The sequence below is a fragment of the Babylonia areolata genome, chromosome 21, assembly GCF_041734735.1.
Source record: "Babylonia areolata isolate BAREFJ2019XMU chromosome 21, ASM4173473v1, whole genome shotgun sequence".
NCBI lineage: Eukaryota > Metazoa > Mollusca > Gastropoda > Neogastropoda > Buccinidae > Babylonia > Babylonia areolata.
The window spans coordinates 29,489,851-29,504,211 of NC_134896.1; the positions used below are offsets into that span (position 1 = coordinate 29,489,851).

The 14,361-nt window shown below is 38.7% G+C and overlaps 2 protein-coding genes across 2 annotated transcripts; both read right to left on the reverse strand.

Moving 5' to 3' along the window:
- Nucleotides 1–142: 142 nt before the first annotated feature.
- LOC143296365 (transmembrane protein 229B-like) lies at nucleotides 143–6,281 on the reverse strand. The gene is made up of 2 exons (XM_076608241.1): nucleotides 6,169–6,281; nucleotides 143–3,525 (listed from the first exon to the last, which is right to left on the reverse strand). The coding sequence occupies exon 2, from the start codon at nucleotides 3,507–3,509 to the stop codon at nucleotides 2,991–2,993; it is 519 nt and encodes a 172-aa protein (XP_076464356.1). The 5' UTR covers nucleotides 3,510–3,525; nucleotides 6,169–6,281; the 3' UTR covers nucleotides 143–2,990.
- Nucleotides 6,282–7,992: 1,711 nt separating this feature from the next.
- Nucleotides 7,993–13,356, reverse strand: LOC143296005 (E2F-associated phosphoprotein-like). The gene is made up of 4 exons (XM_076607743.1): nucleotides 13,230–13,356; nucleotides 11,104–11,330; nucleotides 9,659–10,055; nucleotides 7,993–9,060 (listed from the first exon to the last, which is right to left on the reverse strand). Exons 1-4 carry the CDS (start codon nucleotides 13,304–13,306, stop codon nucleotides 8,760–8,762), a joined length of 1,002 nt encoding a protein of 333 aa, XP_076463858.1. The 5' UTR covers nucleotides 13,307–13,356; the 3' UTR covers nucleotides 7,993–8,759.
- Nucleotides 13,357–14,361: the final 1,005 nt, after the last annotated feature.

Here is a 14,361-nt window from a genome sequence, read left to right on the forward strand (position 1 = left end):
ATATATATATATATATATATATATATATATATATATGAGCATGAGAGCATTTTTGTGTGTATGTGAGAGAATGTGAGTAGTAATGTATGACGTATATATATATTTTTATATCTATGCTCATTTAAAATTGCTTGGTTGTATTCCTGTATTGTTTTCAGAACTTGCTTAAGTCCCTAAGTTTGAAATTCTTTATCATTATCCCCCATACTATAAAGCCTCCAGATCTCCTGTCCTTTAAATCAGATCTGAAAACTTAAGCTTTCAACAAACATTTTTCTTCTGAGCACTATGGGCAGAAAAACGTTTGTTTGTCTAGTCAAATATGCTCTTATAGGAATATGGATAATTTTGTCTAGTCGACTATTTTAAACACTGTTGTATCAATCTGGATAATCACTGATTTGGTTGAAGTGTCTTAGCACTGTGAATGAATCATGATTGTTCCAAGTACAAAAACCAAACATAATAAAACATAGGGGTTTCAAACACAGTCAGGGTGAACAAATGTGTGTTTGTGTATGTATACCTTATGTGTGCACACATGTAGGGTGGGCAGGGTGGGGTGCAAATGCATGCATATGTACCACATAGCCTGGATAAGTTAAATGCTGCAGCAAATATGGTTATCTTGACACACCTGACCGACATTATGCTGCCTGTATTGTTTATCCAGGTGGCAGCATAGCGCAGTTACATGCTTAACAAAAAACTATCAGACTGTTCCCCTCTATCACCGGCAATGTTTGCGAAGTTCTAGCAGAAGCAGGATAATGTAAAAAAATAAAATATAAATAAGTTGCCATGCTCATGATACTTATGATGAAAAAAATCTTTAAACATGAATGATCTGTCTTTTATCTAGAGGGAGAAACTTTTTTTTCTTTTTTTTTCTTCCCCTCCTCACTTTACAATAAGGAAATTAGAAAATACTCTGGGTTTCATGTTCATAAAAATTGAGCAAAAGATTCAGAAAGTAATTACTCAATAAATAATCAGTATCTTTAAGATCATAAAAAGTTTGAGCCCACACAACTATGCTGCTTCAAGTAAGCGCAGTTTTTTGGTTTGTATATCATGTGTGTGTGTGTGTGCGTGTATGTGTGTGTGTGTGTATGTGCAGAGTATGCTGAAAAACTACTGTTTTCAAATGACAAAGGAAGCAGTCTCACTTTCAGTTTCAAAAAGGTGTCAAAACATGCAAACTGATCCATATATATATAGATATAGAGATAAGCTATATCACATCTGCTTTTGAAAATAAAAATAAATGGGGAGTATATGCCTGACCTACACATAAACCCAACATGCTGGTAAGATCTTGATAGTCTTCTCTAGGAATGTATCATTCTAAAAGAATATCAATTATTATGTTGATCCCACAAATATATAAGGTGAAAAACATATTTTGTAAAACACATTTGTCAAACTGAATAACTTGTACTTACATAACTGCAAAAGGTGCTTCACTGTTGCAAAGTTACACACAGAAACAAAAAGTCACAACTGAACGGATTGTATAAAATTTATCTTTTTGATCCGGAGTGCCTGACATGACCTGTCTGTCTTTTGTCAATGACTGGCAAAGGACAAAAAACACATATTGCAAAAAAGCACACGCGTATACAACTGCAAGAGCACATCATGTGATGTCCACTTTAAGTACACAGCATTGTGTTTGAGATGTGACAAATGTTTCTGCATGTATTTTGTATGTGTGTGATGTTTGCACAGAATTGTAAATAATGTATTAAATGGGATTGTATTGTATTGCTTTTTTTGTCATGGCAGATTTCTCTGTGTGAAATTCCGGCTTCCCTGGCCTGAGAGAGCACCTCACCACAGTGCAGTGCCACCCCCCTGTGTGTGTGTGTGTGTGTGTGTGTGTGTGTGTGTGTGTGTGTGTGTGTGTGTGTGTGTGCATACATTAATCTATGATGTGCATGAAAGACTCAATAAAAATCTCACATTCAATACTGAGCGACATAATAATGGTACATAATAAACTAATCACTGGTTGAGTCAAGCTGGTCCCAGAAAAAACTGAAGGGCAGTGATTGCATTATCACATCTATCAGGGCAGTTTAGTTATTTCACTTGTACAACACTTAAGACTGGCCACCCATACAACTGACATGATACCATGATCAAGAGATTCTGGTCAAATGACAAAATCTGAATATGTTATAACGTTGGTTTGTTGTATAATAACATGCCCTTTTTGGACTGCCATAATCTCTTTCTTTCTCTTACTTTCCCTCTTTGCTTCCATCTTGAATTTCACTTTATCTGTAAAAAATCTTTTAATTCTGTATTGTCTCCCTCTTACATAATTTCACTGTATCTGTATATATTACTCTAATTCAAAAGGAACACTGTTTTATAAATGGACACTTACATGATTAAATTCATAAATTCTGGACAGACTTGAAAAGAATGAATGATTCCAAACATGAAGGCTAAAACTAGGTTAGTCCTTTGATTGCCACTAAGTTATGATAAATGTATTGCAGTACACTACCAGTTACAAACATCTACCTACTCAGAATGCTAAACAGGTTTGGTGCACGCAGAAATGTATATATACCTGTGTGTGTGTGTGTGTGTGTGTGTGTGTGTGTGTGTGTGTGTGTGTGTGTGTGTACAAGTGCAAGTGAGAGATTAGGGAGTGCAGATGAATGTGTGCTCTGTTGTGTGTATTTTTTACTGATATGTATCTAATCTATTGATGTGTGCATTCACATGTCTGCTCATGTCTGTGCATATATGTATGCTCATGTGTGAACATTTCATTTTTCATTCCATTTCCATGTCAACTAAAACTTGATCACTAACATCCAAACTATTCTTCCCAGACAAGAACTCTTTTCAATGAAAAGAAAATCGACACACACAACTCAGGAAAAACAACATCAGTCGTCCCTCTCTTTTTTTTCCCCAGAGTTAAGTATGTGTAATTAAAAATATTTTTTTGGTATACGATTCTGAGCATTCTACTTGCTTTTGTCTGTACCTATATCCCCGTTGACATCCTGAACCAACAGCTGCTTGCCCTCCACCGTCTCAATGTCAGGCCCCAGGTAGATACGGCGTGTGTAGCGGATGACGACCCGCTCCATGAACACGGACGCCATGTACCAGAGCGGCAGATACTCCAGGGTGACCAGCCCCATGAAGTCCCCGTGGAAGGGCGTGTAGTCCCAGGGGCAGGCGTCAAACTGCCGCAGCAGCAGCCCCGTGCTGAACTCCCAACAGTAGGTCCACACCGTGTACACCGCGCACCGCACCAGCAGGTGTGTGTTCCTGGCCTTCATTGCCAGGTACATCTGTTCCAGCACCAGTACCGACAGGCCGTAGATGGGGAAGGACCACACGCTCGTCACCCCTGGGAGTTTAAGGTTGAAGTTGACCACAAACTCCCACAGGGCCGTGAACATCACCTCGGCTGCATAGCCATGAATGGCATAGATGTAGAACCGACCGACCAGCGTCAGTGCCTCCAGTTTCGTCATGGTTCTCCCTGTCAAACTGTGTAAAAAAATCAAGAATGCTAAAATCAAAACAAAAAACAACAACACATATATTTGTAATAAACAAAGCAACCACCAGAACAAATGCTTCCCTTTGTCTGAATGATCGAAACACATCTTCCCACAAAACTACCACATCATCTGTTTACAGAAAAAGAGACAAAGATTGTGAAAGGTTTGGTTTAATCCTACATCTGGTTCTCAAGTAATCAGGAATCTTGACTTGTCACTTCTGCTGGGGCATGGTACTTACCTTCTGTAAACAGAATAGATGTATAGAACAATATGATAGTGGAGGAAAACAAGTACAGATAAAAGACTTAAAACTCTTTCATTTCTAAATGGAAAAAAGTATTTTTTCAGAGATTCTCATCATCTTTTTTATTTTTTTAAGATGAAAATAAAGAAGAAGAAAGGCAAGATGTGGAGGAGAGAAGGTGGTTACAAAAACTGCTAGTGGGGGCCATTAGAATTCTCTCTTTTGGAGAGAGCCATCGTCTTACAGAACATAAAAGTAATAATTCCTTGCTAAAATCAATATTCTTTTAATAGTTTTATTTAGAGAGAGAGAGGAAGTGGCCGTAAGTCTAGCATGAAAGGTAGAGCACGATGCTTTGCAAATCAAACAAATATTGGCATCATTTCCAAACCAACATTGCGCAAATTTCTTCAAAACGGAACAGAGTCTCTGTGGGTTTTTCCAAATACCACAGACTGAGCAACACACTAGACGCCACGTTCTTGGCATCAGAGATCTTTTCCCATCCCTCTTGCGGCCAATTAGTGGCAGCCTCAGTGCGTGTGTGTATGTGTGGGTCTGTGTGTTTGAGTGCGTTTGTGCATGCGCGAGGGTGTAAGTGTACACAAGTGTCAGGAGAGTTCTGTGCATGTGTGTATGTGTGTGTGTGAGGGGAGGGGGAGGGGGAGGGGGGAGGACTGCGGGGGGGGTGGGGGTGGGGGGTAGAGGATGAGGTATGTGTGTGTATGCATGTCTACACTGTGGGAGCAACGGAATATTGGAACGCGCGGGTGTGTGTATATATATATATATCTTTGTATATAATTATGTGTGTGGGGTTAGGGGTGGGGGATATGGGCGTATGTGTGTGTGCTTGTACAAGTAAGTGTGCATCTGTTCATCTGTGTGTGTGTGTGTGTGTGTGTGTGTGCCGTGGAAGCTGCGATATGTAGCCTAGAAATGAGTGTGTGGAGGAGGGTGGTAGAGGAGGTGCAGGATAATGTGTGTGTGTGTGTGTGTGTGTGTGTGTGTGTGTGTGTGTGTGTGTGTGTGTTGGGGCTCATGTACGTTTATGTGTATTTGACTGTGCTTTCATATCTGTGAAACTGCATGTTTGGTGCATATCTGTTATGCATATACGGGTGTATTTGTGAATGTGTGTCTCCATGTTTAACATTTATTTGCTTATTTATCATCATTGTTGTCTTTTTAAAAAAAATTTATTTATTAATTATTATTATTATTATTATTATCATTATTATTACTACTACTACTTTTTTTATATTAAAATTATTATTTATTTATTTATCTATTTATGTATGCGTATAGTTGACTTCATCAAGTTTTTGCGCCTTATACATATTATTAGTAGTGGTAGTAGTTGTTTTTTTTTTTTATGTATTTATCTATTATTCATTCACCCCTTATTTATTTATTTATTTATTTTATTTAAAAAAAAAAAAATTTTCTCAAGGCCTGACTAAGCGCGTTGGGTTACGCTGCTGGTCAGGCATCTGCTTGGCAGATGTGGTGTAGCGTATATGGATTTGTCTGAACACAGTGACACCTCCTTGAGCTACTGAAACTGAAACTTATTTATATATTCAATCCTTAATAGTAATGGCTCTATGCTTTGGAATTTTGAAAACAATCAGTTACTAAAATGGTAATAATTATTTAATGAAAGTCAAGTCTTACATATTCAGGGCATGGTTCACATCCAAGAATATATATTTTTTTTATTAAACAAATTTGAAATGAACGGAAAATGAGTATAAAATTTCACAAATACCTGAGGAATTTTTCAAGTATGACATCTCTTTGTCCTCAGATGTGCTGATCCACATGCAATATGTGATCTTCTCATTATTAATCTACATGTATGTTTTCTCTTTCCATGTGACTTTTTTCTGACATACAATAGTATTACAAAAGTGAGTTGGAACAAGAGAGAGAGAGAGAGAGAGAACGGTGCACGCTTTTGCCCCCCTTTTCACCCATTCTGCTTCCTTTTTGCACTCAAAAGCTGCATACAAAAAACAACAACACAGGTGATGTGCTTACTCCATTCAGCTCGTTAATGTTTCGCCACACTCATGACACTCGGGCACCCTGTCAACATGCTCTTGGCAACATGGCAACAAATCCCTCCTTTGTGTGTATGTGCGCGCGCGCGCGCGTATATATATATATATATATATATATATATATATATATGTGTGTGTGTGTGTGTGTGTGTGTGTAAGTTTAATCATGTGATTCAGATTCAACAACAAAACCTCAGAAAAAACAACACATTAATAAAATCCAAATTAAAAAGCCACGAAAGGTCATGGTGACCTCCAAAGCTTTCCAAATGTAAGTAGCCCTGATTGCATGAGAGCTGAAATGCAACATACTTACAGCACTCAAGTAACCCACAACAGACTGAACAATGATGTGGGATGTTGTTCAATCTTTGAAGAGCTCGCCTCGTACAGTCGGCAGATTGAACGCGTCCCCTTCTCCTAGTTGGCCGGATGTTTACCAAAAGCAGGGGAGATCACTCCTCCAGCATGAGGTCGGACTGACGTCTCTGATTGTTTCATTGGTTGAAGAAATTGACCGCCGTATTTTGTTTTCGTCTGCTGTGTACCGATTAAACGGTGTAAGAGGAAATACATCTTCCTTTAGAAGACCAATGAAAATTATACAGATTATATTATCCATTTTTTGCACCTTTATTGTGTGTGGGTGGTTTTGTTTTTGTTTTTTGGGTAATGTTCAACTTTAGAATACTAAACTCAGGGGGGCTGTTTAGACGAAAAACAAAGGGTGTCTTAGGCTCACCTCGATGCGCTAAGTTGAATGGAACCCTCAGCTAAGCTGTACGACCACTACTTTCCCATGAAACTGCGACAATTTTATACACAGTAAGCTCAGCCGATCACAGCCAGAGCAACCACCTGCAAGCCATTTTGACTGCGATCAAAATGGCGTGCAGGTGGGGAAGGAGTACTCAGCTTACTGTGTATTTGTCGCAGTTTCATGGGAAAGGAGTGGTCCTAGAGCTTAGCTGAGGGTTCCATTCAACTCAGCGCATCGAGGTGAGCCTAAAATACCCCTTGTTTTTCGTCTAAACAGCCCCCCTGAGTTTAGTATTCTAAAGTTGAACATTACCGTTTTTTGTTGTTTATTTGGATAGTGAAGAGGGATACTGCTGGTGCAAATTCACTTTCGTGTTCACGTTTTTCTGTGCCTGTAGTTAGTGTCCCGATTCTTCTGACAACAAGGATAGAACAGGGCGGAAGGTGGGGAAATACTGTCGTACAAATTTAGTTACAAATGACTTTTTTTTTCTTTTTCTCTTTTTAGACACTGACCTCAATTTTGATGCAATGAAGTTATGTATGTATTGCCTCCCTTTAACTATTTATTTATAAATAATTACCGATGGCAACGTATGATACGAATACTGACAAAGTTTTGCGAAAAAGCGAAAGAAAAAACAACGTAAAATGACTGTGGAAATGTCAATTGCTTTCTGTGCTCTTCTTCATAGTGCAATGACCATTGAAAATAATCATTTTGTTTAAGTTAACCACTCACAAACTGAAATAGGGTTATCACATTGACTTTGTTTACACACATAAGTGAATAAAGAGGAGAAATATTGTACCAAACTCTGCTATGTTTTATGCCATATTCTCAAGATAATCTCTGTTGTATTTTTCCGCCCATGCACTTACAGGTGGCAAGTTAATGTATATGTGTTGGCAGATTCACATTGACTGTCAATGGAATGAGTTGGCTCTCTCAAGTCCAAGCAAGCTTGAGGCCATCATGCAGTCTTGACAGTCAATTTCTGTCATGATTTTGTGATTATTACTATGAATGTTAATCAGAACAGGCTCTACTAAACTCCAACAAAGTGACTTGATAGCAGTTCAACTTCAAGATCTCCTTAGGTGTGTATGGCCTTTAGGTGACCCAACTTTCATAGCTCCCTGTGGACTACTGGCACTGGAATTGCATCAAACAAGTCTTGGTCTGGCTATGTATGGAGAATATGAGATGAGTGGTGTGGGAGTAATGCCACTGAAGTGGCATGGAATATGTGGCACAAAAACAAAGAAAGATTATAACCAAAAACTGTAGACACAGGAAAAACATAGAAAACATAAATAAAAACAAAACAAAAAAACCACCACCAACAAATTTGAGACAAATTATTTATTAATACTTGTAAATTGATCTACATTCTAAGTTAACAAGTAAAAACAAACAGCTTGTATCTTTTTTTGTGCATGACATCAACTAAATAAGTGAACAAAAGTGAATATAATAACAACAAAATGAAGTATGCTGGAATTCACTTTTGAAAGTTGAAAAACAGAACTGGACATTAACTTAATTAAAGGATTATTTTCCACTGGGTGGGTGGTGTACAAAAATGTTTGCCTCACAGGAAAAAGGGAATAAATTCTTGTTTTGAATAAATCACTTTTTTTAAAACTGTCAACGGAGATTGTGCAAGAAACAGACAATGATCAAGCCTGGCACTTCATCACTGCTCCCTCTGATAAGAAGATATCCTTGTTGAACATTAAAAATCAGACATGTACAGTAACTTTCCTGTTTGGATACTTTATCTAAACATACAGTTTTGTCATGATCACAGATGACTTGAACTGAGTAATACAGACATCTGCAAGTTACTCTATGTTTTTCAAAGATCTTATTCATGGATGAAAATCATTCACGTGCAGAAATGGACACATTTACATGTGAACAAATGGCATTAGCATGAAGAAATGAACACATATGTAATTAACAAATGGACATGTGTGCCATATACCAGTGATTACATGAATCAATAAGCACACACATATTCTCTCTCTCTCTCTCTCTCTCTCACTCTTTGGTCAAACACACATGCCACAAATGCATAAACAATCCCCTTTGACATTAACACACAACAGACAGCAAACATGCATGACCACAGGAAACAAGAATCAGGGCCGACGAACCAGCACATTAAAGAAATGATACACCTCCTCCACATCCACGACCCCGACAACAGTGTCACATTCTTCACAAAGCACAGGGTGAAACTGGTCTCTGGAGCTGGAGGAGGACACGCTCTCTTCCACATGACTCCCATTCTCCCCTAAGCCCCCTGACTGTCCTTTGGACTTTTTTGACTTTTTGAATTTCTTCTTGGCAGCTTGTTCAGGAACGCTCAGCAACTCCGACTTGTTGATTTTGCAGTTCATCACGAACATGGCTCGGAATTGATTTGGGTAGATGTCGTGTCTGCAAAACATAAAGATAACAAGACTGGATACAAAACTGAAAGTTGATAATGTGGTTTCCCATTCAAATTATTTAATACAAATTTTCAAAATTCAAAAACTAATATTTTAAATTACAATTAATTTACATTTCTCACTGAATCAGCTTTCTTTATTAGAAGCATTCAATGAATAGGAAATATGGTGTTTTTTTCTTGTGTTATCTTCCACGACACTGCAATCAGTGGATTAAAAAAGAAAACAACAAAATCATAATACAACTGTCACTTTAGTCAAATTTTGGGGGTCAGTAACCAAAATATCTATTCAATTATACAGATGCTACATCTGCTGGTAAATAAAATATTCATAAAAAAGACACTCCATATTAAAAGAAAGAAAAAAAAGTTTCTCTTCAAAACATCAACAATCTGCAACTGAGCATGATTCTGACTTCCAACTTCAAATTCCAAAAGCCATTTCTGCTCTTGAAAAAATATGATTGAAATTGCTTGACACTTTACATTTTTTGTGGCAAGTATCATCTTAACCAACAGAAACTTGATCCATACAGTTTCCTGCTGGAATGAGAAGAATTGTGCACTGCAGTGAGCCCTCACCTCTGACAGTCCAGACACAATGTTATCATGCAGGCTGGACAATCCAGAACAGCATCAGTCGTTGGTGCTGCCTGCTGCTTCCCAGCTTTCTTCTGGCCTCCTGGCCTCTGCTGGCGCTTCCCCTGGTGTCTCTGTCGCTGCTGGTCCACCCACTGTTGATCTTCCTCATCCATATGCGGGTCATAGAGCAAGTCGTCATTGGAGGGTTTTGTATGGTGCCTCGGAACGCGGGCTTCCCCTTCCCCTTCATAGTTGTCTTCATCGTCGGAATCGAAGTAGATGTCATTGTAGAAATCTTGTTTTCTCTTTTCCCCACCAGTGCTGCTGCCAGGCATCACTGTGTCTGTTCCTGAAGCTGTGCTGGAGTTTGCAGTTGGTTCTTGAACTGGTTTGGAAGCTGATAAAAACATACAGATTTTGGTATGGTTAACTTATTTTATAAGGAACCAGTTCTGTTCATGACACTAACAGCTAAATAATAAATATATATAGACAAAACTATAATGTGTTGTTGCTCTTCATTTTCTGAAAAACAACATTGTTTTTCATTTTTACTCACTATAGTCTATACTCTACAGCTTATGATTTTTTTCTCATAATTCTTCCTGAGATTCTCGAGTTAAACTTAAATCAATAATATCATCACACAGTATCAGAATGTCAATGATACTATTGATGCCAAATTCAATTTTCCAAACCAGTGATCAGTTACATTTCTACCAAAGCAAAGAATGCATTATGACAAAAATGTCACATCAAATGAAGACATGACAAAAATTATTGTTTTTTTTGTTGTTGTTTAATTTTTTTTATTTTTTTTTTAGTACAACCAGCTCTTGTGATGTGATGAAGCTGTGAAGCTACATATACCAATTCCATATTTTTTCCTTGACTAGATCAGATACGGCTCAAGTCTATACAATCATTTGTAATTCCAGAGAGCTGGCTTAGACTTATTTTTGTTCTTCTGTTTCCTCCCAAAGTTTATGTATTATATATAATGATGTTCAAATTTCTTTAAAAGAGCTAACTTCATTCCAGTTTCTTAAAAGGGCTAACTATAATCTGTCTACATTCATAACTCCCCCACCCTTCCCCCCCAATTTCATGTACACATCCAAACTCAGCAAATAATGTTTTTGTCTCCAGGAGCTCATTCAAATATGTGTATGAGGTGCTGCGACTTGAACATTGTAACAGTTGTTAGTGGTGTGTGTGTGTGTGTGTGTGTGTGTGTGTGTGTGTGTGTGTGTGTGTGTGTGTGCATGTGTGTGTGTGTGTGGCTGATTAACTGGGCGGAGATAGTTTCTTTGTTGTTTTTTTTCAGATTTCTTCATTTAAACTGTCTTCAGTAAAACTCCAAGTCCTTGCTTTATGAATCTGTTGTAATACTTGTCAAGTCGATTGGAATTCAAAGATAACAAAAAACCCCCAGCAAACCTCACCTCTGGATTTCTCCAGCATTGACACGGTCTTGTCCAGCTCTGCATTCATTTCTTTTTCAAACTCATCCTCACTGGAGGACTGCTGCTGCTGCTCTTTGAACTGCAAAGACCTGGCCTGTCCGGATGTCTGGCTTGCCCTCTGGTGTTGCTCCTTGGCATGGCTGTTGCAAAGACGCCGCCGTTGCTCCGGTGTACCATGCAGGATAATGTCAATTTCATCTTCAGAGCTGGGAGAAGAAAAAAAACAAATAAACTTAAGCAACACTTAAACTATCTTAACCTTCGCTGGCTGTCGTGTTTGACTACATACGGAAGCTCATGTGGGTCGTCCATGACCCATACCGCTGTCGCTTTTGACTACACACGGAAGCTCATGTGGGTCATCCACGACCTATACCTTTAAAGAGACAAAAACCTTTATATTCCTCCAAAGCTTGTGTGGGTCGTGCACGACCCATACTTAGTAAAGAGACAAAAACCTGTATATTCCTCCAAAGCTTATAACAAAATATAGAAAAGGAAAACATATTTTAACAACTAATTACACACACATGCGCTCGCACACACACACACAGACTCACAAAAACACATACACTCAGAAGAAACACATGCTCACGCATTCACACACTCACATACACACAAACACTCACACACACACAACTGATCACACACACAAACGCATAACACCACATGCACATACATATAAACCCTACTTATGCACACAGAGATAGATAGATAGAGAGAGACAGAGACAGACAGACACAGAAAATGACTCATAGCATCCTATACACGCACAATCAAAGATATTCAGTCACACAGGTACATGCTGTTAAAGGGATGGAAGGGGGTTATAGCTGAAGACAGGCAAAAGGGACGGTGCAGGGAGGGGGTGGGGGGTGGCAGTGGGAGAGTAGTGGGGTAGTGAGGCGATTGAAAGTAAAATTTCTTTATTTACCTTCACCAATTTCAAATTAAACCTTCTGAAATCACTATTAAAAAGGTATGGGTCATGCATGACCCACACAGGCTTTCGAGGGGTGACCACGTTTTTTCCTCTTTAAAAAGCATGGGTCATACACGACCCACACAAGCGTCCGTGTGTAGTTAAAATGCCACCTTTAATTACTCATTAACTAATTAATGAATTTTTTCATTTTTTTGGCAAAAGTTGGCCTTTTAGGTGTAGGAAGCATTTCTGAAATTTTGTAGGAAAATATTAAGAATTGGCTGAGATATTTGTGTTTTTGTACCCTTCTGGGTCGTGTATGACCCACAATAGCCAGCGAAGGTTGAAGCAAGCTGACCTTCAGTTGTGACTGGAAAAAGCTTGAACAGGAAAAATGTGCATCATGGGATCTGATGTGTGTGTGTGTGTGTGTGTGTGTGTGTGTGTGTGTGTGTGTGACAAGTTTGCTGAACAAGACCCTATTCGAATTTCTTTTTAATTTGATCTGATCTACCTTTTCATTTTATTCTGTGTCATTATGTTCTTCTTTCACTCCTGCAGGATATGAAAGGGTCAAAAGGCCTGACCAGTCCATTGTCTTTTTTTTCTTCTTGTCTCTTGGCAGCCAACTTTTAGGTGTGGGGGCGGTTTGTCTGGTGCAAATTACAATAATAGTAATAAGTTATGATGATGATAACAATAACACAGTAAACACTGTGGTGATTGGGTGCTGAGGGTAGGTGTGGGTGGTGGGCATTATCAGGTGCAGCTTCTTTCACCATCCCCCACTTCAAGGGTGTGGTAAAGCCCAATCTGCCTTCTACAGTATCAGGCCAACCACAGTTCTCGAGACGTCTGATGGATGGGTTGGAGAGTTGGGAGCGATCTGGGAGCTTATAGTTTTACAGAGTATGAACGTAGATCTGAGTAAACCTTTGGTCAGGTTGCTCATGTTTTTGTTCGGTGAAAGTTGCGCTGTTCCAGGGGGTGAGTCCTGAGGGAGTATGTGTGTGCAGTCTCCTTTTGACGGCATCCAGCGATGGTAAGCTCTTCTGGGGCAGTTACTGAGATACTGTGCAAGGGAAAAGGCGAACTTTCGTAATGTGTGCGTTGCGATGGAATGTCGTATGCCAGTGAGTTCGAGTGAATCTTCAGCCCACCTCCTTTTTTCATATCCTACCTTTCAGCCCTTTCTTGGTCGCTTTCGTCTCCTAGATCAAAATAATCGTAAGTTCTGTCAGAAACGAACTGAGACATTTCGAAGAGTAGATCACGTTGTTGAGACCGTAAACTGGACGCAGTCAGAACGGAAGTTTAAGGGAAGATAACCCTGTAATGATAGGAAAGAGTTCTGCCGAATGGATTCGTTTAAATATTCTCTACTTTCGAAATTTTGGGATCGTCTTTTGACGGGGTGGGGGGTGAATGGGGACGGATGGACATGACAAGCAAGACAAAACAACGGTAATTCCGTCAAAACAACTGGTGCATTCCAAAACTGACTTGATTCGAGTATGTAAGGAAGGCAGTACGCTCAGTTTCAGTTTCAGTAGCTCAAGGAGGCGTCACTGCGTTCGGACAAATCCATATACGCTACACCACATCTGCCAAGCAGATGCCTGACCAGCAGCGTAACCCAACGCGCTTAGTCAGGCCTTGAGAAAAAAAAAGAAGAAAAAAAAAAGAAGAAAGGTGAATAAGTAATAGATAAGCTTACATAAATAAATAAATAGATAATAATTACAATTGCAGTACGCTCATATCTTAATGATTAGAATTACCAATGAGTTTAGTGTAATTACATTACACGTCATCTGTATCTTTATTTATAAAAAGAAGAAAAAATTAACAATTTAAATGCAAGAGCTGATGTGGCTACAATACTTAATGTTATATCAATGTGATTAGGGATCAGTAACTGAATACTGACAACACTTTCAAGAGTGGACTGAAAGGGCGGTAGGCTGGATAAAGCATTGATCAACTGACAGATGATAATTTGTTGTTGTTGCATAGCTGACTTATATATAGTAGCAGCATCGTTATACTCGTCAAAAAATACATCTTAGATAACAAATACTCATGCTGAACTGCTGTGTAATTATAAACTTATCAATGAATTTATGTGTGTTATTAGGAGGAAATCCATCCCATACAGGTACAGGTACAGAATTTGGGACTTTTTTTTTTTTTTTTTTTTTTTAAGCCTTTTTGGCTTTTCAACGCCCCTTCTTAATATAGAAATAGTTTAGGGTTGCGTACATGCGTATGAAATTTTTTAAATGTTCATTCATCATAATCGAATGGTTTTA